This window comes from Sebastes fasciatus, chromosome 8 (assembly GCF_043250625.1).
Source record: "Sebastes fasciatus isolate fSebFas1 chromosome 8, fSebFas1.pri, whole genome shotgun sequence".
In the NCBI taxonomy this organism is placed as follows: Eukaryota; Metazoa; Chordata; class Actinopteri; order Perciformes; family Sebastidae; genus Sebastes; species Sebastes fasciatus.
Genome location: NC_133802.1, coordinates 7,295,415 through 7,322,050, shown reverse-complemented (window position 1 = coordinate 7,322,050; position 26,636 = coordinate 7,295,415). Strand labels below are relative to the sequence as shown.

Below are 26,636 nucleotides of genomic sequence, written 5' to 3'. Positions count from 1 at the left end.
ACGGTCCTTGACCCGATATGAACCGGGGATGCTGCGATCACCGTATGAGTCTGTCTGCTGCTACAAGAACGTTTCATTTCTAAGTTCATTTCTCACCTTTCCTCTTGCAAACTCTCTCTGAGCAAAAGCCAGTTTGTGTGTAGAGCGGTTGTCCAGCAGGTAGCGCGGGGCGAAGGTCACTATGTGAGTGTCCCTGTAGCGTCCTTTTCCTTTCCGCACACTGATGCCTGTGTTGATCAGACAGGGAACAATCAACGCCTGACAATAAATCTATTGATAATGTGACAGTAGCAACGGAGACATTTTGGCTCTAATATCAACAATTGGAAAATAAATGTCAAGATATCATCGCTCTGTGTGGCAGAAAAGCCTGGTCCAGAAGATCATCAAGTCACCATCTAGTGTAGAGACTTTCAGTCTTCACATAGCCAGTAGTAATTCATTAAAATGATCGTCCCTGATCCCAATCCTGTGCATCCAGTGGTCCAAAGATCTGGATCAGGGCTGATCCTGTGTATCTGATATCATCAAATCAGACACTAGTTCAGTTAGTGCTTTCCGTTTTGTACTGTTTGTGAATGTACCAACTTGCCTATGTTGTATATGAGGCCAGGCCTGTTCCCGTGCTGGATAACCTTCACCGCCCTGACTCCACTCCCTCCGTCCAGGGAGAAGCCCTGGCACCAACCCGGAACTCCGTCTGGGTGGATCCCTTTCCCGATCCGCATAGTACACCTGGGATCAGACAGACAGATGAAGGAAAGCTGGAATGTAAGGATGCCGTGGCTGTGATTGTCTCAGGAAAGAAACGGTGTGTGTGTGTGTGTGTGTGTGTGTGTGTGTGTGTGTGTGTGTGTGTGTGTGCAGTCCATTTATCATTTACAATATAAACACCAGAAGGATGTCTGTTGGGTAGAACATTGCTATGGGTAATTCCAGTTTCAGATATCTACAATTTAATTCTGACAAGTCATAATTCCAGTTCAAGATATCTTTAATTGCCCTCAATTACATTACTACATTGTCATTTTTAGATATCAAAAATTAAATTTTGACTAGTCAGAATGACGTTGTAGATATCTCAAGCTGGAGTTAGTCAAAATTTAATTACAGATATCTTGGATTTGATTTTTGACGAGGCAAAATTAAGTTGCAGATATCTGTAATTACGTCAGAAGGGGGCGGGATGGGACGGGATGCGAAAGCTATTCAAACATACTATGGCACTGCGTTTTCTAACCATCTGATCCACAGCGGTCCCTGACCACTCGTCTCACAGCCGGCTGCACATAGAGACCGATGTTATGTGTCCGGCTCGGAGGACTAAAGGCTCGTTGTGATTAAAATGAGCTTGTAGCTCGTTGTCTACCTTACTACGGTTAGAAAGAGCCGTCGTTGGTGTTTTAACAATGTTTTGCTTATGAGTTATTGATCTGGGAAGTTTGAATCTGTGAATATTTTTCCAACTTTACCGAACTATCCAAGTTAGCAAAAGCTTCTGCTGACACTGTTCAGATGCTTTGTTGGGCCAACAATTCATGATGACGTTTGAGAAACGGCTTGCCATAGTTGGTGCTCTGACACACACTTACATAGCAGGCTGCTCCTTGTCAGTGTAGCAGAATAGTAACGGACTGAGGCTTCGGGCCAACTCGTGCTCCTCAAACTGGCCTGCAGCATCGGCTTTACCGTTGTCCTGACGGAAAATTAACGGCAGACCTGAGGGAGAAAAATTGCTTTAGGGAATGACAACAGAGAAGCTTGTTCTTAAAGACTGGATATTTTTTTTCTAGTAAAATGTATAACTGTACTTTATAACACCACAGAAAAACATTACCAGTCTTGTTGATAAGCCAGTAGGGGGAAGAAATGAGGATCTTCAGTGCCCCCTGCGCTCGCAGGATGATGCGGATGGTCAGGCAAAGCAGATGTTTGTTGGTGTCATACAGCCTCATGCGTACCACGTAGTTCTGAGTCCCGGGGGGAATCAGCAACTCTTTGCACACAGGGAAGCTCTCCAGCAGGACTCCTGAAAGACACACACCATGAACACAGGGAGTGAGAACAAGGACAATGTTTAGGAAGTAAAAAAACATCCAGTGACTGACTGAAGTCCTGACCTAGCTCCATGTTCTGTGAGGTGTCGGCGGCGTGGAGCACGGCCTCTTTTCCCGGCTTCAGTGAGCCTTTGATGGACGTCCCTTTGATGTAGTAGTTGAGGTCACACGGCAGCAGGTTGGCCAGCACCATGGTGGGCAGCAGGTAGATGGTGTGGCCTGGCTGTCGATAGATCTGCTTTGCACTGCCAGCAACCCTCTTGGCGGGCTGCTGGTCTGGGTAGTTCTCCTTTTTGATGACCACACAAAACCTGCGAGATGCAGAGAAATGAGGGTGAACGGGACCAGATACGAGGAAGACGAGAATCGAGAACAAAATGTCTGACTGACTGTATTTACCTGAAGTTACGCTTGTGGCTGTCGTCAAAGTCTGCAGACTGACACTCCCTCTTACTGCTGCTGGTCTCTCCGGGCCGCTCCACGCTGGTCCAGTGGATTGGAACCTTACAGAAGAACAAGCCCAGGCCTTTGGGCCGAGCCTGCAGCCGCCAGGACGTCAGGTGGAGGGGGACCGCCAGGGCCTGGCCAGGAAGGATAGGAGGCAACACCACTGGTTCTGTCAACACAGCGACACAGTTGGCTTCATTTAAATGACACGACATGAAATAATAATATGAAGAAAAAATTAAATAAAAGGATAAAAAACAAACATAAGAAAAAAAATATATAAATGCAAGACTTTCCCTATATATACTTTTTACTGCTTAGTAGATGGACCTAAAATGGAATGGAAACAAATGAAATGGAGCAGTGTCTTACTGTCAGGAGCGGAGGGGCTGTCCAGTCTGACCTCCATAGGAACATCCAGCCGGTTCTTCACCATGAGGGCAGAGCGGACAGTGATGACCTTCCTGGCGCTGCCCTCCATCGTGATGGAGAAGACCACTCTGACTGGGGGCAGGGCTGAGAACTGAGGGGGTCCAAGGGGATTCACACACAAGACAAGTCACCGTCAGGTTGCAAGTCACCGTCCTGGTGCATAATGAGCATCACAGCTGCTACTGTGGCAATAAACTCTATTCTAAATACCGTACTTTAACTGTTCACTGATTTAGAAACAAGACTTACATAAACATGCGGATGAATGATGTTGGTTCTGCTGATAGGACTGCCAACCTGTGGAAGAGTGAAGGAGAAAAAGAAATGTTTCACATCAAACTCTAGGCCAGTTTGTCAACATTATCGACATGAACTCTGTTTTTTTACTTGTTCTTACAGTACTGGAAGAGTTGTTTCTGTCCGGAGCCGCATAACGGAAGAAAACGCCCACTTTGTCCACAGACACCGGCTTGACTTGCTCCCATCCGCACACCCGGATCAGCAGCTGGTGCAGCTTCAGCTCATGAGTGTGTCTGCAGAGGAGCAGGCAGCAAGGGATCAGTGATACATTATCATAATGTACAGAATGTATTGTGGAAAGAAAAACAATTCAACAACACCCCATCATCATTTACACTAGACCAGGGGTGTCAAACAAATTTTAGTTCATAGTTCAGCCACATATGCTCAATTTGATCTCAAGTGGGCCAGACCAGTAAAAACATTGCATATTAACACCTCCAAATGTTTCCTTTTTTTTAGTGTAAAGTGTAAATACGTTCTGAAAATCCATTTACAAAACGGATGATGAACACACACAAGTATAACAGGAAGGGAGAAATACAGACAAGTAAAAGACAAATCTGACAGAATAGAGAAACTTTATAGATTCTTCATGCATACTATCCTGTCAGCAAAGCAGACAGCCTATCTATTCATAACAACCATTCCAATTTCAGACAGACGCTCGAGGCAGTTGTTGCTGAGTTAAATGTTATCAAACCGATAAGAAGGATGGCCAAACATATCGACAGTTTCATAAACAATTTCATATTCATTCAACAAAATCCACATGTGCACGTGAATGTGGATCAGATCATACCGATGGCGGAGTTTCTCGCGGGCTTCAAACTCGAAGGGAATCTCCTCCCCAGGCAGCACCTCTCTCCACTGGCTGATGTTGTGAGTGTCATCGGTTCCTGGACCGTGGACGTCTGAGATGGAGTCTGCACTACTGCTGTGAGACAGCGCCACCCTGTGGGGAACATGTGGAGACAGTTATCTGAGATCAGTTTCTGAACTCGTGTTGGAAGTGTTATGCTGTGGAGAACCCTCTCACCTGTCTAATGTTAAACATGTAATGTAACTTTCTCTACACATCTTCATACCAGAAATAGTGTTACTTAAAACAAAAACAACACGTTGTCAGAGCTTTGCCAGAAGGAGAACTGACAATGCTACTAGTATCAGGATGGCATTGTTCAAATGCAGTTTGTCCTCCAGTATTGTCATACCAATGTTATTGTTAGCTTATCAATATAAGTTAATGTTAGCTTGTTGATGTTCATATCTAACATGCTCATCATGCTCATAATTGCTGTATTATCAGTCTAGCTATCCCTATATGTCAAGCATGCTGGATCTCCAGTTTGTAGCACATGGAGGTGGTTCTGGCTACACCTACCTTGTGGGCGTCGTAGTCAGAGTGGCAAACCACATGGTACATCCTGTGTGGTTGCGCAGAGCGTATGGCACAAACGGCTGCCTCCTCTTGGACAGCTTGACTTCAGCTGGAAACAGAAATGAAAACCAAATCAGAGAGAAGATGAGCGGGCTTGGCCTCTTACTTTATTCAGTAGTAGCTTTAGCAGCGTATGCTCAACTCTAACAGCCATGCGCTTGCATTCTTCTTGGGCTGTGTGAGACCTAAAAAGCAGACAAGGAGCAGGTTCCTTGGAATTCTTTGACTTTAAAGGGGCACTCCACTAATTTTACACAAAAGGATCAACTTCGTAGTCACAAGGACAACTGCTGTACAGTATCTTCTGCGGCTCTGGAGGCTTTGAGACAATAACTCACAAACAGAAAACTGAAGCCTACATCATGAATTAGGGGTGTGAAAGGACTCATCCAGTGTCCCAACTTTATAGAAATCACTGGAGTACCCCTTTAAAAAAAGCAACTTATTTAGAAAAAAAAAAAAAATCAAACTCATAAACTTGCAATTATAACAGTATAACAGTTATAATTGGTTCGGTGTATTTTCATGTTCTACACAGAACATACAGTATATACAGATCAATGGCAATTTGGCAAAAATAATTTCCTAGAGGTCACTGAAAGTAAACTGAACACAAAGTTGCTTTGTACAGCAACTTTGTACAAGCCCTGGCACCCTTTCACACTCAACCATCTATACTTATCATCACGCTGTATTATTGGTATTTTCAAAATTTTACAAAATGCCAGAAAACTCTTACAAAAAATACACACACGTATAGGTAGACTGCAGATATCAAAGACATTCCAAGACTTACCATAGAACAAAGAAAGGGCCTTTCTCAAACCACCTCCTACACCCTCTCCCCACACCACTTCAACTCTGTTAGCACGTTCGCGTGGAGGGTTCGCCATATTAAGTGCCACCTCGAACCAATCAGTGGGGAGTGGAAGTGGGTTATATAACCCTTCAACAGCGAGCCTGCATCGGCCTGCATCGATAACGACTTAATGGCAACGTGCAGCAGCGTTTTGTGTTTGTTATGGAACACGCTCCGCACAAATGTGAGTTCCATGCAACTACCCGTACCCGTACAAACATAAACTGCTCAACCTAAGATAGACATTTAATATTGTCATACAGACGTTAACAACTTCAAGGTAACATTGTATTTAGGATCAAATGTCTCCAACTCTTAGTTCTTTTAAATCAAAGCTTAAAACGTTCCTGTTCGCTGCTGCCTTTTATTAAACCAGATAATGATCTTATACTGCACTATAACTTTTACTCTTGTGTCTTATACTCTATATCAGCTTCTATTCTAGCTTTTTATTTTTGAGTGTTTTTATTTTATAATCTTTAACGTTTTTATGACTGTTTTAATTATGTCTTAATGTTCTTTTGCACTTTGTCGCAATGTTCTTGAATGTTAGTGTAAACCACTTTGAATTGCCCTGTTGCTGAAATGTGCTATACAAATAAAGCTGCCTTGCAAACGGAGTGGAAGTGGGGAGGGTCCAGTTTGAGAAAGGCCCAAAGACTGGCACCAGTTAACCTCTGTGTCCAGCACTTATTTATTTTCCAGACTAACCTTTAGTTTATATTTAGCAGATGGAAAAACTTCAATGTATTCCTATATAGACAAAGTAGTATAAAAACTACCGGACACAAAGGAACTGCCGATATTGTACAATCAGATAATACGATAATCAAATGTACCAAAGCACGCTACTCTACTACAGTACATCCTACACATTGTCTAGTCTACAAAATCATAGAAGGCTACTGTGCTATAACGTCAAGTGAATTTTCACAATGGATTCACGACTACTGGCCATGCAGGGCAAAGCAAATGACAAACACGTCATGCTGTTCAGGCAAAATACAAAGCAGAGAGAAACTTCAATCTGTTCGCAGATGGGGGAAAGACGAGACAGGCTATAATCTGAATATCTATTAGTGAAACCTAATGAGACTGTAGTCGTCGCTACTCAGACCAGCAACACCACTGAATATACAGTCAGTCATCATTCAGTTGTGTAGCAGATTTAACTGAGCCACAGCCAGACGGGATAATAGCTCTAGGACCTTTCCAGGGCTTTCCAGCAGCGTGTCCTCGACTATGGGGGGCCAAGCTGAGAGGTGGGCCTGCTGTGGTTGGTTCTTAAAACTGTTGTGTTGGAATAAACTAGTGCAACACTATGGTCCATTTCCTTACTCATAAAATTGATTTAATTTAAGTATTTTGAATCCAGGACCCAATCCCAACCTCCCCCCTAAGGCCTTAAACCCTGAACCCTCAGGGACTTGACTGACGTCACCTGGTAAATGGTTGAGTGTGAGAGGCTGCCAGGGCTTGAAATGGTATAAATATGAAAGGGACTTTGCGGCACCAATTGTGGGTTTTTGATTTTATGCTTTTTACCGCCTATTTGAACGTCTTCCAGGCTCTAGCCTTACGAGACTAGAGGTAACTGTCAAAAAATATGTTTAGTTGTTTTGTCAAAATTCATTAAACCGGCAGTAAGCAGAATGTTTTTGGCGTCATTGGGCAAAAATTCCATAATAACCTTTCAGCATATTGTAATTCAAGTGTTCTGAGAGAAAACTAGACTTCTGCACCTCCTCATGGCTCTGTTTTCAGGCTTTAGAAAATCTAACCCGTGACGGGAGACTTTGGCCAATCACAGGTCATTTCAGAGAGAGAGCGTTCCTATTTGCTGTTCATTCAACGGAGGCAGCTGTCAATCATTCGCGAACTCCGATCAAACGGTCAAACTAGGCAGCCCTGATCAAACGGCTCTTTCTAACCGTAGTAAGGTAGACAACGAGCTACAACCTAATTTTAATCAAAACGAGCTGTCCTTCGAGCTAGAAACATAACATCGGTCTCTATAAAAATAAAAAAATAAACAGTCAGCTCTCGTATTCATCTTTTACGACTTGTTAATTGTTTTCAAATCCCCACATCTTTATTTTCTCAATCCCAGTACAAGTTTAACCATCTATCCTGTTTGCCACTCACATATAACAAATCAACGAAGGCATAGGTCACTCCTATTTCATGAAGAGGTTTTGAATTTCTACATATAGACAGAAGTTACAAATTTAAATGTTTAATGTGAGATTTGAGTAAATTCCACTGGTTTGAATTTTTTTTTGGCATAACTGCTGTGGCACTTTGAATGACAGCTGATCAGGGACCAAATGTATTATGCTCAAAATGCATAAGCCATTTCCCACACATTAAAGGGACTATTTGTAACTTTGTAAGCGTATAAATGTAGCGGGTCGTCACACATGCGCGCTCGCATATGCGCGTTCGCGTGTAGCCGCTGTATCCTCCTCCTCTGCCTGCTCGCCTTCACTCAGACAGCTCAGCTCGCTCCACTTCTAGATGTGAACTTGCGCTCAGTCCACACTGCAGAAGAGTTAGTTTAGCTCTGAGAATATCTAGTGAATGCACAGGGGACGTTTGTGCAGAAATAACTGCTGCAGCTCCTCCAGACCAACAGAGGTTTCCCGTGTCTTGTGAAGTGACCGAGCTGTGCAGACTTACGTTACCCTCTCGTTACCGACCGGGTGCCGGTGTCTCCTCTGTTCTCTCCGGCTGCGGGCGGAGAGAGCAGAGGAGACACGCTGCAGAGCCCCGCTGCTTCAGCATGCACTTAGGCAGGAGAAGCCAACACTAGGATCAGATCTAAATCATGTTCATGGAGAGACCTTCGTCTGGTCAGCTAACATTACTGCCAAGCAGCTGAAATATAGAGTGATATTGTGGTTTTAGCTGACGTGTGTCGCCTCACTGTTTTGAGTGATGCTCGTTCAGGTATATTGAGAGCGAGCAAGCGCAAGCGCGAGCCCGACGCTGACTTTCGTTGATTTCACGGCCACAGGTGTCGCTGTTAAGAAGCATTTCTGAAAGTTACAAATAGTCCCTTTAAGTGGTATATTTAAAGACAGAATGTGCTCCGAGGTTGGGACGATAAGGTGGAGATAAAAAACAAGCCGAGAGAAGCAATCTATGGCTATGGCTGCAGTTGTGTGTCTCAAATAGTCAAATAAAACCTATAGGCCTACAGCTGTGTGGCTCCCCCAAATTTCCTTTTATACATTTTTCAAATATAAAATAAGGCAATGGCTTGGCTGAATACTAGATGGTTATTATTTACTGAGGGAGTGTATCAATATTGCCCAGTATGCCCAGCTAATCAACATTTTAAATTCAATATTTAATCAATAGCCCATGTAAATCGATTGCTTTCCATCTTGCATTAGTTCAGAGTTGTAACTAAACCTTTACTGATAATCATTGCCCAGAGTTTCATTTCGTGCACGCGCATGTGAACGCATATGAACGCTTATAAACACTGTTGGCATATCAAACGTAATAAAACAGTTGTAGTATTTCACTCTCACTTTTGTCACACACAGTGAGCGTGTAGGGCTGTCCGGCTCTTGCGGCACGCTCGTGTGTATGTGAGAATCTGGTGCAAGGTAGCAGTGAACACATGGTATGGGACTTTCATTGATATGGCCCATTCTCTCAATAAGCAAGCGGAATGGAATTGATGATGGATGGGCCGATGCACTGATTACTGTATGGTGGCCGGGGAGGGTTTAAACTAATCATTTAAAGCTGCGATGCCCATGATTGATCTCCAAGCACCCATGGGGAACACTTCATGATGACTGAATGAGAGCTTTGATACTGAATGTGCTGCTGAGGAGAGACTGTCTGGGCGACTAAACTCTGAACTGTACCTCTGGAGAGAATCTGCTGCTCGAGGCAGGTCAAGGTGGCTGTGCTCCTAGTTCTAAGGTGAGCAAGAGGAGCACCTGACAGCAGAGAGAGAGAGTTACTACACAAACAGAGACACATGCAGAGGCAACACACAAAGGGGGGTTAGAGGTTCATCATCCTCACTCTGTACTCTGTGTTGGCAATCTCTCTGCAAATCAACACGTTTATGAACAGTGCAACGCATGCTTCACTTCAAGTCATCTCCCTTCTATTTACATGTGTTCAGCATATCAAACCAACAGATCACAAGTCCATTCAGTTCCTATTCAACGGAGGGACAAGGAGAACTTGGCAGATGAGTGACAGGTTTTCTGGTTAATTTGATTGACTGATGCTACTAATGTCGTTAGCACTTCTTAGCTAATATTAAAATAAACGGAATATTATAAAAGGCCGGAGCAAAGCAGCTCTTCTGCCTACAACTCTTGAGATTAAAGCAACCCATCAACCAAGTTTCTCACATGATGAACGCTCATAACTAAAGTAACCAACCAAAGCCCTACCAATCCTAAATCAGCCACTTTCAGGATATCTGGTGTCGCTTTTCTTATTATCAACAAATCCCGTGAAAATATCAAAACCAACAATGTGTTAGTCTGTCTTTGAATACTCATTTAATTGTGTGCAGCCAAAATCATGATTGCGATTAATATTCGATTAATTGTGCAGCCCTATATCAAGCTATGATACACACACAGTACTTGTTAGTAGATACATTCAGTGTCGGTTTGCTCTGCACATGAGATTTGTTGACAAGAAGAAAATAATTGAGTATCATCAGGCTTGTAATTAACACAGGCAACAATGTTTTTTAGTGTCCTTTTTAAGTTGCTAGATACACAAATAACTGACCAAAGATCCAAAAATACTTTCTTCAATGTCTATTTTAACTGTTCATGCATATTGTGTTGCCATATTAGCATGTTCGTTGTGGCTAGCACTGGTATTTTCAACTACAAAGATGAAATCTGCTAGCACAAAGATAAACAATAACAGTCACCTGGCTATTCTGGCATCTTTTCTTCATTTTGATTTCTTATCCATGATGTCATACCTGGCCATCCATGAAATAAATTCAAAACATACTTTCGACAGAGTATTTCTGTGAAGAAGTTCCTCACTACTTAGTGATTTCTTTGTAATACGGTGTGTAGCTGGAACTCACTCTGTCCGAAGCTGGGTGGGTCGACCGAGGAGCCCATCCAGGGCAGAGGGGGTGAAGACTGGGGGGTCTGCGGTTCCTCCTTGTTACAGTAGTCAGCTATCCAGGAGCTCTTGGTGGTGTTGTATTGTTCTGTAAAGACCAGATTAAGTGGTACTGAATGATCTGACAGAACGCTGTTCAGCCAGCTGTGCAGCCCCGTGTAGAGAATGTCCAGAGAGGCGTGCTCCATCATTTACTCACCCAACAGGACAGAAGTGAGGTTGACATCCAGTCTCTGCTTGGCTCGAATCCCCATCTTGAAACGTGGAGGGTGGAGACGGCCGGCGGCCTGCTGCTGCCAGGACAGGAAGCAGGGCCAGGGCTCGATGAAGGGCTCCCAGCCTGGCACACACACACAAGCAAACACAGAGTAATTTACTGTCCTAACTAGGGCTGTCAATCGATTCAAATATTTAAGAGCGATTCATTTGTTTTGATTGTCCATAGTTAATCACGATTAATCGCAAGTGAGTGGGCAAATATACTTTCTTTATGCAAATGTATATGTACATTTATTATTGGAAATCATTAAACAACACAAAACAATGACACAAATTGTCCAGAAACCCTCACAGGTACTGCATTTAGCATAAAAAATATGCTAAAATCATTACATGGCAAACTGCAGCCCAACAGGCAACAACAGCTGTCAGTGTGTCAGTGTGCTGACTTGACTATGACTTGCTTATCTTACTTGCTCAATTACTTGCGTGATTATCATGCAAGTAATTAACACACTCAAAATTCAACATCTTATTGTTGGGAGTAGAAATATTGTTTTAGTATTTTGATAGATCTGAACAAACAGGGAGCTTCATGGTGAGGAAGATGTGTACAATATTATATAATTGAAACATGAAGTAAATGTTTTAATGCCACAAGTAAATCTTATTACCCGACAACTCTCTGTTGTAGTAATCTCCTGACAGAGTGAAGCTGGCGTTTCCTTCCTGAGTGGAACCAATGCGCTGCAGCACATAAAGCCCTGCAATAACAAACAGAGATACAAGATGTTCATCCGCAACTTCCTGTATGTGCAATTATTTATCTACGAAATGATTTGATGTATTTTTTTTGTGAAGCACTGTTCGTTGTGTATGTAGTGTGGTGATAGACTCTTAGCTATTTCTAAAAAGGATAGTTCGGGTGTTTTGAAGTGGGGTTGTATGAGGTACTTATCCAGAGTCAGTGTATTACTTACAGTACGCTCCCAATTTCCCAACAAAGCTATAATCTGGTACGGTGCATCAAATGGTGACATTCGAAGCCACCAGACTCCTTTGACAAAAACAGCTATTTTGCCTTGCAGAACACGGGAGTTGCAGGTCTACCGCTGCCTCGATCGGTTAGTTTGTTTGTGTTATTTAAAAACAAACACACAAACAAACTAACCAAACAGCAACTCACGTGTTCTGCAAGGCAAAATTGCTGTTTTTGTCAAAGGAGTCTGGTGGCTTTGAAGAGAGCAGTCAGGGCTGTCTGAAAGCGAGGTAAATATAGCATACACTTAAACTGACTTAAACTGCCAGCCCTCAACAGATTGTATTCACGGTCTATTTTGGCTGAGAACTGCGCGTACCACGCGAAAAAAATTAGGCGACACACTGCGTATCTTTAGCAGCCGAGCCGCGTTGCTAAAGATGTGTCTTCTGTACAGTACCGGTCCAACAGTGTGCCTCTACGCTGGATATTTTCAAACTCTTTCTTCATGTGGGTTGAGATGTAAAAGGTTATGTCAGCTTTCGGTTTCTTCAAAGATATAAATTCAGTTAAAAGTAATGTAATTCAAAGTTTGGCTGTGGTGGCTTGAAATACAAGAGGTAGGAAAAGAGGTAGAATCATGTTCTGAGTGGAGTATCCCTTTTAATTTTGTAATACCGTGATGTAATACCGTCACCAGAAAAGCCAAAAGAAATACTGTGATATACATTTTTTGGTCATATCGCCCACCCCTATCTTCATCATATGTTTGATGATACAGATGTATCTTATATAAATGAGACTTACTGGAGAAGGTGACCTCAGCCAGCGGTATGTCACAGTCCAGACAGTCATCGATGAAACAGATGCACACACTCTCAGCCTTCACCTCCACCCCAGACAGAGGAGCTGAGTGGCTGCTGGAGCCAGAGTCAGTCCTGGCTCTGGCATGGCCCGCTATGTTCTCAGCGTTCTCCAGTAGCCACGTGGCAGCCTGGTCCAGCTGGCCTGAGGGACGCATTATCTGTCTTTATATATAGCTTTTCATGAAATAATGGTGTAAAAACTTTGTGCGTTCTACAGGTGTGGGGATCAGAGCAAGAGGTGAGATCTCACTCACCTTTACAGTGGATCAGGGCTCTTTTGCAGTCCTCTTTCCTGAAGCCAAGGTCTTGTAAACGGGTCAGCTGGCCATCTGTGGAGACAAAACACACATTCATAAAGAGCTTTTCTTAAAACAGCAATAAGCAATGGAATAACAGTCTAACTAAACAGTAGCCATGCCAACTTTTAATTACATGAATAATAATAATTCCAAACAATTCAATATGTATCAAAACTATAAAACCTTGATGTATTGGACACTGATAATAATTGTGACAAAAAAAAGTCTTTTTTGAGATTGGAAAACCTTCTGAAAAACATTTAAATTTACTGTGGAAGATTACAAATCACTCTATACGCTTGTCTTCACATACCTATGAGGGCCTCGGTCTTCAACCTGAAGATTTCTTTGGGTGTAGCCGTGAGCTCAGTGCTGGGTGCGGTGCTGGCGTCGGAGTCAGAGGGCAGCGGAGAGCTCGCAGTAGGGATGGACTTGGCGATGGCCAAGAAGAGCTGAATGTCGTTGTAGGACAGACGGATGTCGAGAGTAGGAAACTGAATCTGCCAGAGAATCACAATTAAGCACAATTAACGGGGCAATCCAGGTTTACATAGTCAAAGTCACTTCGCTACTAATGGCGAGTAACAGTTAAAAAATGTCTTCTGTGGTTTTGCTTTGTCAAGTCTGAGAAAATGACTCGAGTGGCGTGGCTGTCTCAGCTTGGTCTCGGAGACTAGTGTTACAAACTGAAGGCGTGAAATTTTTTTTTTAAATTGTTGTCCCCATTAGTCACTTAGACACAAAAATATGGGAAAATAGAGTCCAGGTTGAAAAATACAGAATTTACCCTTTAACCACTGCACCGCTTTGCAGCCCCCAGTTAAATGTTGCATATCTTATTTTGGTTTGAGTGCTAATTCCTGACCTCCAGCAGTGGTGGGATGTCCTCCACATTGAAGGCGTCCAGTAGACCTGAGCTGCTTTGGTATGTGGGGCTCCCACACAGCTCCACCTGTATATTGACTGGGTCGATGATGGACAGCGCCGTCTCCTGCTCACTGCCCAGCCGACATGAGAACACCTGGAGGGTGACAAGATATCTCTGAGTCAAAGCTAATGAAATATGATCTGAATATTGGGTTAGTAGCTGTTAGCACTCCTGCACTAATGCACTGCGTACCAATCCCATATTGCATACTAAATCACAAATATCACTATTTACTGAGCGTCACTGTATACTTTTTGGCCAATAAAGGTAGGAGGAGAATGGAGAGGAGGAGTTGGAGTTAGAGAACACAATTAGTACTTAAAGCAATTTCCTGGGTAGAAATAATAGTATTTGCAATGGAAAGTACAAGCACAAGAAAAATAATAATACTAGTAGCAGCAGCAGCAGCGTTTCAGTGCATTCATCATCTATTTAATACAGTAAATCAAATGTCAGTATTAATGTTTGAACATGACATGGTGCTATGACAGCGGGAGACGTCACCTCTATTCCTGCGAGGCTGCCAGAGAAGGGTCTGTCCAGCAGACGGGGTTTGTAGGTGAGGACAGTGGTGCCTTTCAGAATGATGGCGTGGGTATCCAGACAAGATGAGTCCTCCACGACCACAAACTCTGTGCCTGAAAATACACACAGGCCAAGAGTTCATATAATGAACTGTGTCACTTGGAACTTATTCTGGGTAGATCCCCGTATAGTAGGTTACAAAGTAAAGTGTGCTCGCTGACTTAACAAAACCTGGGAGCTCACTGGCTATTTATCTGGTCCCTTAAATGTTCAGTGGCAAATACCATATGGTGTTTAAGATCATAGCTCAGGTGCTGCTACTGTGCGTGGTTGCTAGGAGAATGCTTGGTGGTTGCTAGGTGGTTTTTCAAAATAATGTGTTAACAAAGGGAACTGTATATACAAAAATACATATATAGAAATAAGATTGATGGATTATATTCACCAGAAGATTAAAACATTACATGTCCCTTATAATTTAAAAAGAAAATACCACTCATTTGTGAGGGAAATGTCTTTATTCTTTGATTTTTGGGTTGCTGGAAAAAATGTAATAAAGAAGTCCTGACCATGACTGATATATTTGACTTCAGGTCATCTCTGACTACATACATGCTGAAAATCAAACATTCTTACTGTAATAACTTAGATATTTTCCAAAGTAAAAGTCCCTAGAAGTGTATGATTCAACTTTTTCCCATGATCTAGTGTTAAAAAAGTTAACAAAAATCGCAATATCGAATCGCAATACTTAAAAATCCCAAAGCATATCGAATCGTCGCCCAAGTATCGTGATAGTATGGAATGGGGAGATCGTCCCAGTCCTACTTAAATAGGTACTTCAATGTGGTTGCAAAGCTATTCTGGTGTTGCTAAGTGGATGTTGATTCTGTGCGGTTGCTAGTGAGGGCTGTAGTACTAGCAAAGAGTATAGAAGCCACTTCTTGGCAATATACGTTCTTTGGTAGAAGTGCCACTAACGGTATTGACAGCAGCATTAGCAGGAGCCACAGAGGTCCAGCTCCAACAAACACAAGCATCAGTTCGAATTAACCAAATGTTATTAATTACCAGGAGTTGGATTTGGAAGAGTCTGTGGCCCACATATTGTACATATTTATTGTATTTAACAGCAATCAAAGACATTCAGGGTGTACTCGTATCTTCTCAGTGACTCATCATTCTTCACTGACCTGTGACGTTGATCTTGACCTCCAGGCAATGGTCCTGGGTGACCGGCACCGTGGACCTCTTGGTGACCACACCGCTCTTGACCGTCTTTGGCATGACGGCCCCGGTGGTGCTGGAGGCGGCGGGGCCAGAGTCAGTGCTGGTGTTGCTGGGCCAGTGCTGACGAGGCTCGGCACCGCCTGACACCTTCTCCACCGGCACCCGCAGGAAGTCGCGAACCAACTGAAGCCAGTCGAAGATGAGAAAGACCCTCAGGTTGTTGAGGACCACCGTGAAGCAGGAGGAGTCGCGTGTGGATCTGCGGGAAGGTGGAACACAACTTATGCAACCGACTCTTTACAATCCAACACTACCTAAAATATCTATTTCTACTTATGTTTGGAAATGTTCCATTGGCTTGAAAATTCCCCCAGTGGTACCTATAATGCAGTTCCAGCTGCAGTGTTGCCCGGTTAGTGCCTGTTTTGGAGGGCTGGAGGATGCAGTCAAAGACGTTTTGCCTTGCTCCCCCAGTGCTTGTATTCGGCCCGTTGCACCGAGTGTCGTATGCCAGCAGAGAGTGAGACACCAAGTTGACAGACTTGGATCCATTGGACAAACTCTCAAAGAGCAGTTTGGATTTCATGAAGTCAAACCTTTGCAAAAGAAATACAAACAAAATATTAAAACGGCAAGATAGATAAAGTTCTAGTTTGCAACTCTCAATTATGACACAACACAGCGATTCAATCTACATCTACCATCGAAGGTTTTAGACGAACTACTGTAGCTGTAAGCTCAGAGGGATGATATTTCGGGCTGCAAATAAGAAAATATGTGATCAAGTTGTTGAATATCACGATAATAATATTGCTTGCGATAAATAAGCAACTATTTTCTATTTGGGGCTGAAAGAAGATAGAAAAGACTCACCTTGCTAATGAGCGTTTATGCTCAGTGGGTGTGGGGCTGTCCAACAGCTCCAGACTGACATCCATCATGTCCACCAGGAATGACAAGCTGGTATAGACATCTCCACTTAACACCGTCTGAACAGAGAACAGAGATAAAAACAGTCCATGAACTAGGACATACAGTCTAGCGGACAACTTGGAAAAATAAAAAAATCATAAAATTGACCAAACGATCATTAAAAGAGACAGAAAAGAGATATCAGTGTTGGCAGAAACAGGATTTGCTACAAATGTGTCGACATGTTGCGCAGACTGCAGTGAACCGTTCAGTCGTTTGGTTTCTCACGTAGGTGCTGGGGTCCTGTAGGTTGTAGGGTCGCAGGAAATCTTCAACAGACTCTCCCAGGTTGTTCTCCAGCAGCCCTCTGATCAGCTGGTAGTGCTCCAGGTCCAGAGAGCAGTGTACTGACGACAAGCTGCCGTGGATGGACATGTCGGGTACTGCGTGGCTCAGCTCCCTGACAACATTAATGAACACAAGCATGAGTTTAGAGGGTGAGTATGGTCTTTTACTGACACGGGGTACATTCATACCTACTGCTTTCATACAAAAAAAGACTATTGTCTCAAGTAAACTAGGCCCAGTATCTTTGTGGACAAAGCTGCTCTCCATAAGCAATCCCCAATATTCATAGAAAAGAGTGAAACAAGAGGCATTTATATTAAGCATAAGGCCTGATATACTAAAACTCTGTGCCCAGCAGCGGAATTGCTGAATTGAAAAATGTTGTACCTCTAGAGAATTGATCAAAATAATCAAAATCCCTCTAAAATACCAGATTAAGACCCCAAGACCTTGAGGAACATCATAGAAAAAAGCCATGCTGTGATTTGGTATCAAAAACTTTGGACATTTGCAGATTTCTACAAGAATTGCATTTTTCGCCAATTGGATGGAGAGCACTTCTGTTCTGGAAACTGCTCAGAAACTGCTCAGAAACCCCCTTATTGTTAATCCAAAGCCATCCATCCTCTTAAAGCTGCAGCGGGAAGAAATGGAGCAAATATGATTTTTTTTTTTAAAGTTATTTTTATAAAACGGTCACGATATCCTGACAGTAGTGCATGAGACAGGTAATCTGAAAAAAAAATCATGTGCCTCTGTGTCTGGAGGAAAACGCCCAATCAGAGATGATCTGGAGTCTGCCGTCCAGCTGCTGTCTTTGAGCCGGCTGTCAATCACTTGCGAACTCCGACAAAACGGTCAAACTAGGCAGCGCTGATCAAATACAATAATCAATATTCTGTTACTGTAATGTTTATTTTTCGCCTCAAATGTTTTCAGAAACATCTTGTAGTGTACTGTTTAGCTGTAAAATGAGAAAGTTTGTGACCCGGCAGCCATGTTGAGACTAGTTGAGGAAATACCAAGCACCGCCAACCAGCCGGAGCACAGCCAATAGGAACGCTCTCTCTCTGAAATGACCTGTGATTGGTCAAAGTCTCCCGTCACGTGCTAGATTTTTAAAAGCCTGAAAACAGAGCCATGAGGAGGTGCAGAAGTCTAGTTATCTCGCAGAACACTTGAATTACAATATGCTGAAAGGTTATTATGGATGTTTTGACCAATGATGCCAAAAATATACTGCCTACCCCCCACTTTAATGCTCTAGGTCTCTAGTTTGTGGCTGTAAGGTTTCATGAGGCTGTGATTAACAGGTCACAACATGTCATTTTATACAAAATGGTATGGTATGTTGTAGAACAATGAAACAGCTAATATAGGGACTAACATCATCACAAATGAACACAAGAGTCTCAGCTTTCCAGTCATACCCAATTTATGCAATTCCAAGACTGTTTAAATATTAAAAATAACACATTTACACTGCATGCAAAAAACTGTCTGGTTTTTGCCCCAAACTACATGTGATTATGATACAGTGGGCATGTCTGTAAAGGGGAGACTCGTGGATACCCATAAAACCCATTTTCATTCACATATCTTGAGGTTAGATCAGCCCCGAGGCCACATTCAAGAATAATTGATTGATTAACTGATTTATAAAAATGTTTGTTTTAGGGTGGTATCAGAAGGCAGATGTAATCTCTGGTAAACAAAGACTACAAAGAGAAATAGAGGCTCATTCCTACTTGTTTCATAGGTTATTCACACAGGATAGAAAGTGATGGTTGGATGGAAGTACTGTTGTTGTTGGAAGGCTGGCTTTGGCCCACAGGCCACTAGCATGTTGTTGTACAGTATGAGGTGTATAGTTTAGTAAGTGTAAAGTATTTTCTTTACACACAGATATACAGCCCTCAACATGATCATTCATTGTAACTTTTGCCACCGATAAAACAAAAAGCAGGACCTACTTGTCCAGGTTGCGTTCCACTTTAAGCTTGAGGCGGCAGCGGTCTTTTAGCAGGTTGTCTCCGGTGCGGCGGACGGAGTACGAAGGAAAGATGAGGTCTGAGGATTCTGGAGGTTTACCACAACTGTCCCAGGGCTGACAGGGCAGACGCTCCGCAGCAAAGATATCCACCTCCTGCAGGTCCAGGGCAATGCAGTCCAGCAGGCACACATGGTCTTCTGATGGGGGAAAAACACACCAGGTGGCACAAACAGCTATTTTGTGTCTCAGCTCTACCTCCTACATTAAGTACTTGCAGATGCACTGTATGGATTTCTTTCAAACTACACAGCGATGCTAACCTAAGTTGTAAGGTTCTTCCCCCTCAGGGGCCCTCCATGTGTCTGGGGCTGGCCTGCCAAGGGTAAACCCTGTGGAGGAAGAGAAGTTGTAGGAGGGGGTCCTAGGCTTCTCCTGCTCACTACTCCTCCCCGCTGCACTCCGGACACGCTCCTTTTTCAAGAGAAAAGAAAGAGCAGAGACATACAATTGCGCATTAAGTCCAGTTAGCAATATGATCATCACATACACACAGAAGCAGGTGATTACTTTTTAAATGGGCCAAATAACACAAAATATACCCATTTTACAAAGGTTTTAATAAATATGAACGATTCAGTTTCTATGCTTTGTTTTACAATTGGAAAGACATTACCAATCCCTCTTCACTTGAAAGTATTTTCAACTTCTAAACATTTGAGGACAGCGCTAAAACTCAGTAATGGCTTGGGAGGGATGGGGCATGTGACAGTGAGACAGTAGAAGAGAACAGGTGTTTCTGTCAATGTTCCTACTGTTTGCTAAAGGTCAGCTCACTGAATTCACCCTTTTTTTTTTACAAAAGGAATTGAGCTATTAGTTTGCATTTTTTAACATTTTGATCCAGTGGGTCAAACACTGGGACGTTCTCAATGACAGCAAAGTAAAAATCAACAAACACTGGTATTTAAAGATCAAACTGTATCAAAACAATACACCAACTTTTGCCAGTAAGTTCTCTGATCAGTGTGTATAGTGCATGACTTAAGACAGGGATACGACTGATCATGACTGATTCAAGCAAGATGCAAGTAAAGGCCAGTTGGTGTTGACAATCGGGTGATAAAATCATGCAGTGTGTACTGTAAATGTGATTGGCATCATGTGCACACACACACACACCACAGCCTAAGCTAAGCTTGCAATCCCCGTCCCGTCAACTGTACAAGAGATAAAGTTAATAAACAATCCTTGATGTGAATATATCAGGGAATTGTCTTAACGGATTTATCGATCTACATTTTTTGAAATCGTTGCAAAATTCAGATGATGCGGTTTGATATAGATCAGGGATATCTGGGGTGAAATTTAATTTGAATCCATCAATTTGTATACTTCAAGATATATTATAGGTCAGGGAGGAATCCAGAGTTGGATTATTCTTTTTTTTAATTATTTTTTCATCAACTGTCTTAAAGAAACGTATACTCAAAAATAGGGATGCACCGATCCGACTTTTTTCAGTCCCGACAGCAATACTTGGGCTTTGGGTATCGGCCGATACCGAGTACCGATCCGATACCAATGTTTAATTAATAAGCTGTATGCCTCACTGTGTGGAAGTGACTGGGATCATTCTTTTATGTGTAAGGCAACATCAGGCTTGACTTCAATATTGCTTTCCTAACTTTGTAAAACTAAATGTAAAAAAAAATAATTACATAGATATGCATTTACTGAATTGTTATCTATTATTAAAATAATAAATCATACACCAGCAACAAAAATGTGTGTGTGTATATGTGTATAGAATTCAATAGATCGGCCCGATTGTCACCGATGCCTGATCCAGCTATTTGAGTCAGTATCGGCCCGATATCCGATCCTGTATCAGTATCAGTGCATCCCTATTCAAAAACTGGAAATCCGTGTACCCTCCTACGCTGTTGCACTGGAAAAAAATACCTGTATTATTATTTGAAAATGGACAAGATGATAGCTATCGAAAAGAACAACTTAACCCATTCATATGGGGAGGTGTATTACAAGCAAGGAGTACATAAAAACATGGACTTTAAACTTAAACCTGGTTTAAGGTTTGTGTTTATTTGGAGAATGTAAGATATGTGCAATAAGGACACCTGGGACATGATAATAAAACGGTCAGAATCTAAAGGCCCCGATCGTATTGTTGATGTTTGAATTGGTGAAAGATAAAAGATCTGTGTGCTCCATAGAGATGAACTGTATTTGAATACTTGATATGAAGAGACTGAGGTTGAGCTTGTTTGTTTTATACGTGGGGCAAATGTGTGTTGTCGTATATTTTGTTTTTATGAACCTGCTTGGCTTTGTTGTTTTGTTGGATTGTGGGTTTTTGTTTTGTTGGTGCGGGAAGTGTATGATATACAGTATGATGTAGACTGTATATAGAGAGATATCTAAATAAAACCATATAAAAGTCTGACAACACAAGCACCGTCAAGGAACTTGGAAAGTTGGTGTATTCCTTTAAACAATACATGCAGAAAGCTCAGTCCATCACATAACCAACCGCAAACAGACAAACTGCAAACCAGGGCTGGACAATATTTCGTTAAAACTAAAGCAATATAACACCAAATCAGCAGAGGTTTTGAAATATAGGAGCATTATGAATCTAAAACCCAAAACAAATGCTCTCACAAAGTTCAAAACTGCTTCCAAGTGCAGCTATTAATGACGCATATCACAGTTTTCAACTGTATGTCATCTGTCAGCTGTCTGTAGTGTATTATTGGGATAGTTTCTGGTACTGTGGATCTTGGTGTAGGATGAAAATTGAAAGGTAAAACTGTTCTATTGTGACAACCCCTCTCCACACCAAAGCAAAAGCATGCCATTGTACCTTGTAATGGGATGGATCCTTGTAGGAATTTGCATGCAGTATAAAATTCTTCACAAAAAAACACAAGATGTATATGAAAGACCAATACAACATTAACCTAGTGTTCTCCTTCCAAAAACACCCCCAAACAAATGACAGCGTGAGGTGAACAGGGCCCTGCTCTTCACTGAGCTAGCTTCATGTGATTTTTGACGATTAGACACGAGCCTGGATTTTCTTCAAAGGTGGCTCGAATGTAAATATGGTCATAGGCTTAAACCCAAACTCGCAAAATCTAAAAAGAAATCGTATATACAGTTGGGTCATGACCAGGGTTCTAATTTATAACTGTTGCATACGCACAAAACGAGGCCTGAAAGAGGCGTACGCCACTTCCCACGCAAAAGTTGTGATCTATGAAAACAAACTTGACGGGAGAATGTGAGCACCTGTACTGTACTAACTCTGACCCATGCGTACGCACATTATGGAGGCAGGGGAAACAAAAAAAAGATATAATCATGATTTTGGAAAAGAACAAGTAAAATCAGCAAGACTTTTTAAAATATCAATACAATAACAAAATGTAAAAAAAAACGGTACCAATTGGTACATCTTACCAGATATGATTTCAGACAAACTTCTTGCCTTCGACTGGTCATTTGTGTTTGATATGGTTTTACCATAGAAAAGTTAAATTACCTTAAAGGGTAACTTTGGTATTTTTCAACCTGGACTATTTTTTTCCCATGACATTGTGTCTAATCGACTTATGGGGACAACAATTTCTGAAATTGGTCCAGTATTGAGGGAGTACGCCGCAGCCATCAACAACTAAACAAGCTGTAATGTAATCGTTTGGGGCAGCCTGGCACCGTCAGTTTACGTCCAATAAAAGTGCTTGTTTTTAACCACTGACAGGCTTAGATTGTCTGACAGCATAATGGAAAGGACCCTACAGAGAAATAAAACCTTTTTCTTACCTTAGTTAAGATTAGTTAAGCCACGTTTGAAAAATAGGGCCCTGGACTCAACCAAAATCTTCTCATCTAGCCAACAAGCATAATACCCAAATTGTTGGACTGTTTCTTTAAAAAATATTACATTTAAACATATGAGGGGGTCACACAAAACCAAAGACTATTAGAGATGTTGAAAAGGTTTAGTTATGGGACCATACTTTACAGTAAACCATCAGGCAATGCTGTATTCATTGAGCATTTCGGATCAGAATCACATAATAATAATCAGTTACTTATAATACATAATAAGATGAGAAATCATCTGTGCAGGGCTTCCTTTTGCTTTTCAGGGAGCCTGGTATGTGGTATGTTGGTAGTATCAAAAGCCAAGTGGCATGAGGTAATCCTGAACGAGTAATACCATTCAATGCATAAATGAATACAGTGAAATTAGAGGAAGGGAAAGGACGGCGGAGCATACTGCATGGCTGAATGAACAGGCAGCGTGACTCACCAGAGAAGGGAAAAAGGCATGTGCCATGGTGAGTTTCTCTACCTTGTCTTTGAGGGAAAAGGTCCCGTGAGCCCCAGCTGGCAGAAAGCAGTTCTGCACCCTCAGCTGGCCGAGGTTGGCCACGATGACCCTTGGCGAGCACGAGCTCTCCGGAATGACAATAACTGGGGCGCCGGCCTCAATATCCAACAGAACCCTGGAAGCCCGCTGAGGATGATCCCGTACCTGCAGGGAGAGACAGAGAAGAGGAGGAGGAGGACAAGTTTTGGAGGACGGGAGGACAAGAGAAGGAAAATAGAGTAAAGACAGAGTAGAGGAAAGAGTAGGAGAGAATTCAATTTAGACAAAAATATTACTGGGTACTACACAACAATGAAATGATTTTGTGGCAAACTGGAGTTAAGTCGTCTTGACTACAGTATAAGAACCCCAACAGGCGGCACTCACTGCCTGGCCCTCCATTGCAGCCCTCTGCCTGCCAAGGACATCCTGTAGCTGAGTGAAATGTTGGATGAAGGCCACCACCTCGGACTGGAAGCGCTGGGTGTGGACGTACTGCACTGAGGCCATCTGCAGAGACACCTTGATGTCACATTCCCGCTCCAGGTAAGGATCAGGCTGGCCGTACCTGAATGGACCAGAATACAAAGGTGAGTAAAAGAACGTCTAAGATTCTTCTAAGTTCTTCAGTGTCATGCCGAATAATTCTCTGTTGAAACTGTTCTGATATATACCTATGGATGTTGAAAATAAGAGCCTCCCCTCCTCGCGTGGTGAAGCGCTCTCTGTAGAGATCACCATGTGGGGTAAGGTCGCTCAGGGACAAACTTCCTAAACTGCCTTGTAATGCCAGGTCGCCATCTAAATTACAAGACATCATGTGGTAACATCAAACATCAAATTATTTTTACGAGCATTTATTTAAAAGACAATTATGTTGTGTGGAGGGTTGTTTTTTTAAAAATTTGTTTTCCATACACACCCAGCAGTTCCAGATGAGCAGATAACTTGGACACGCTAGCTCTGGCAAGCTCGTTGAGTTTCTTGTTCAGTACAAGAGACAAAGAATGAACCTAAAAATGAAAACATGGACAGGTTTAGTCACGGAGCATTCAATTCAGAACTTACTCTTAAAGCCACGCCAAGAAAAAGGCAGAGAGAGACTAGAAATTAGAATGAAACATTTTCAGAGGAATAAGTTAGTAGTCGCCACACTGGATGTTGTATTACAGTCAAATAATCAGCTGACAATGATAAAAATGGCTCTGTGAAATAAAGTAACTACAGTAAAGTACGGAACTCCGAAACTTTCATCAGTCGTTTAAGTTTTTGAAACAGGTTCGATTTTATGCAGTTTTTTTTGAGAGACAGCAAGCACGATATACTGACAGTGGCAACCTGTGGCAGGTCTCAGGACAGTAGCAAGCGTGCGACACCCGCCGGTGAGCTGCCGAGCTGAGGATACCGGAGGACACGGAGTGATTTATACGTGTAAAAAGTTACAAACAGTCCCTTTAATATACAGCCGATAAAGTTTGCCTTTACTTCCAGGCTGTGTATGGCCCCAACAAGTTCTACTTAGCATATTAAATCTTTGCTACTTAAACTGAAATCAACAGATGTCGTTAGGAGCACCGGAGGACACAGAGGAGACAGAGGAGACAGAGGACACAGAGGACACAGAGGACACAGAGGACACATGTTTTTTTTCAGATTACCTGTCTCATGCACTACTGTCAGGATATAGTGACCGTTTTATAAAAATAACTTGTTTTAATCATATTTCCTCCATTTCTACCCACTGCTGCTTTAAGTGTTAAATTTGAAAAGGGAATCTGGTGTGGTGGTAGGTGGTAGTGTTTAATCCCGACCTACTAACTTGACTCTTATCATTTGGACAGCCCAGCCATTTCAACAAGATGCACCAGGTCCAGTGACCACCTACCTTCAGGTCCACTTTAGTGTTGACGGCCTCTGTCGTCTCCTCCTCCTCACTGATGTCTGGCTCATACAGAGGATGTCCTGGCTCATACAGAGGATGTCCTGGCTCAGGTGGAGGTGACGTAGGGAACACCTTCACTGCATGATTATTGGCGGTGGAGCCGATACCAAAGAAGTCCAGGATAACCACCCAGGTCTGCAGTGTGATCAAAACATCCAGGCAGTTGAAGTCGACGTCCACGCTTCGTCCCACTCTGCCATAGCGGGTTTTGAACTCTGGGTGGTTCTGGTCCACCAGCAGCACGTTGATATGAACTAAGGAGTCATCAAAGTCCGGGGGCGGCTGAGGGGACGGTGTGTTGCGGGTAGGAGAGGGAGGTGGAGTGCTGGGACACTCTGGGTCCCTCTTGGATTTGCGACTAGTAGCTGAAGGGGTGCTGGGATGCCTCTGGTAGTGCTGGAAGACGTTCTGTGCCTCCTCCATGTGGGCAGGCAGTGAGCGAGGCATGTCTGGGTACAGGGCGTTGGATGCTGATGGACAGCTTTGGGAAAGGTACTCCTTTGGACTGAACGTTGAGGGCTTGGGAGCTCCGCGAGACACCATCAAATTTTTGTACTTGGACTCAGGGTTCTGTTCCAGGAGGTCCTCCATTAGCAGCGAACGCAGAGCCAGCTGGACTGTCAGTAGATGAGGGTGGTCTTTGGTAAAGTCGCCCTCCAGATCTTGGAAGCGCAGACTGACTAAGCCCTGGGAGCCCTGGGTCAGGTCAGCACTGAGCTGGACCTGCAGTTCTGCCACGTGTAAGGTGACTTTTATCTGAGTGAATGAGGTGTGAAGAGCGGGTTTGTGAGACTGTAGAGGCAAAGGAGAGGAAAGCGACGAGTGGGTAAAGTTGATATAGGGAGGGTCCCTCGCAAACAGCCCTCCCTGGGGGTCAGGAAAGCGGTGAGGTCTGGTGGACGAAGGGGTCGGTGGAGGGGGTGTGGGCGGTTGGCTGGGTGTGACACGTTGCTCCTCAATCAGGGACAAATTGTCCAACGTCTGGAGGACTTGTTCATACACAGGCTTGCACAGGAACACCTACAACCAGAGTGTCAAATATTGATGCAATTAATAATCAGTCAGTATCCCCACATCAAAAAAAACATTTAAACGCTCTGCAAAACCACACAGATGTTTTCAGATATTCTGGTTGATTAGACATCTGCTAAACTACAGGGTGGTGGTGGAGCTATGATGGAAGGTCACCAAACTCCATGCACAAACAAGAGTGGTACAATGTGTCCTACCCAGGGATGTAAATAATTAACCGTTAACCGACATTAAGAATTTTAACTGATTAATGAAATCGGTTAAACGGATTAAATTATGAAAACGAAATAAAAAGCTG

General features: G+C 42.8%; 1 protein-coding gene across 4 annotated transcripts in view; it reads right to left on the bottom strand.

Moving 5' to 3' along the window:
* The window catches only part of vps13d (vacuolar protein sorting 13 homolog D), a 60,545-nt gene that overhangs the window by 12,534 nt on the left and 21,375 nt on the right, over positions 1-26,636 (bottom strand). For 3 of the 4 annotated variants that reach the window (XR_012594880.1, XM_074643039.1, XM_074643040.1), the window contains exons 21-50: positions 25,250-26,326; positions 24,287-24,377; positions 24,039-24,165; positions 23,752-23,932; positions 23,347-23,529; positions 19,286-19,436; positions 18,946-19,162; positions 16,913-17,084; positions 16,586-16,701; positions 16,093-16,308; positions 15,676-15,971; positions 14,462-14,595; positions 13,895-14,050; positions 13,343-13,529; positions 12,985-13,059; positions 12,672-12,872; positions 11,560-11,649; positions 10,866-11,006; positions 10,626-10,754; positions 4,621-4,726; positions 4,039-4,191; positions 3,334-3,469; positions 3,186-3,233; positions 2,877-3,027; positions 2,457-2,673; positions 2,121-2,368; positions 1,838-2,029; positions 1,593-1,719; positions 593-735; positions 97-227 (exon numbers count right to left, since the gene is read on the bottom strand). Coding sequence is in view for 3 of the 4 variants with exons in the window: in XM_074643039.1 (XP_074499140.1) it covers positions 97-227; positions 593-735; positions 1,593-1,719; positions 1,838-2,029; positions 2,121-2,368; positions 2,457-2,673; positions 2,877-3,027; positions 3,186-3,233; positions 3,334-3,469; positions 4,039-4,191; positions 4,621-4,726; positions 10,626-10,754; positions 10,866-11,006; positions 11,560-11,649; positions 12,672-12,872; positions 12,985-13,059; positions 13,343-13,529; positions 13,895-14,050; positions 14,462-14,595; positions 15,676-15,971; positions 16,093-16,308; positions 16,586-16,701; positions 16,913-17,084; positions 18,946-19,162; positions 19,286-19,436; positions 23,347-23,529; positions 23,752-23,932; positions 24,039-24,165; positions 24,287-24,377; positions 25,250-26,326 (5,592 nt within the window). In the remaining variant the exon portion in view is untranslated. Of the gene's footprint in view, positions 1-96; positions 228-592; positions 736-1,592; positions 1,720-1,837; positions 2,030-2,120; positions 2,369-2,456; positions 2,674-2,876; positions 3,028-3,185; positions 3,234-3,333; positions 3,470-4,038; positions 4,192-4,620; positions 4,727-9,420; positions 9,496-10,625; positions 10,755-10,865; positions 11,007-11,559; positions 11,650-12,671; positions 12,873-12,984; positions 13,060-13,342; positions 13,530-13,894; positions 14,051-14,461; positions 14,596-15,675; positions 15,972-16,092; positions 16,309-16,585; positions 16,702-16,912; positions 17,085-18,945; positions 19,163-19,285; positions 19,437-23,346; positions 23,530-23,751; positions 23,933-24,038; positions 24,166-24,286; positions 24,378-25,249; positions 26,327-26,636 lie in introns of all 4 variants that reach the window. The other variant, XM_074643041.1, reaches the window with a different exon arrangement.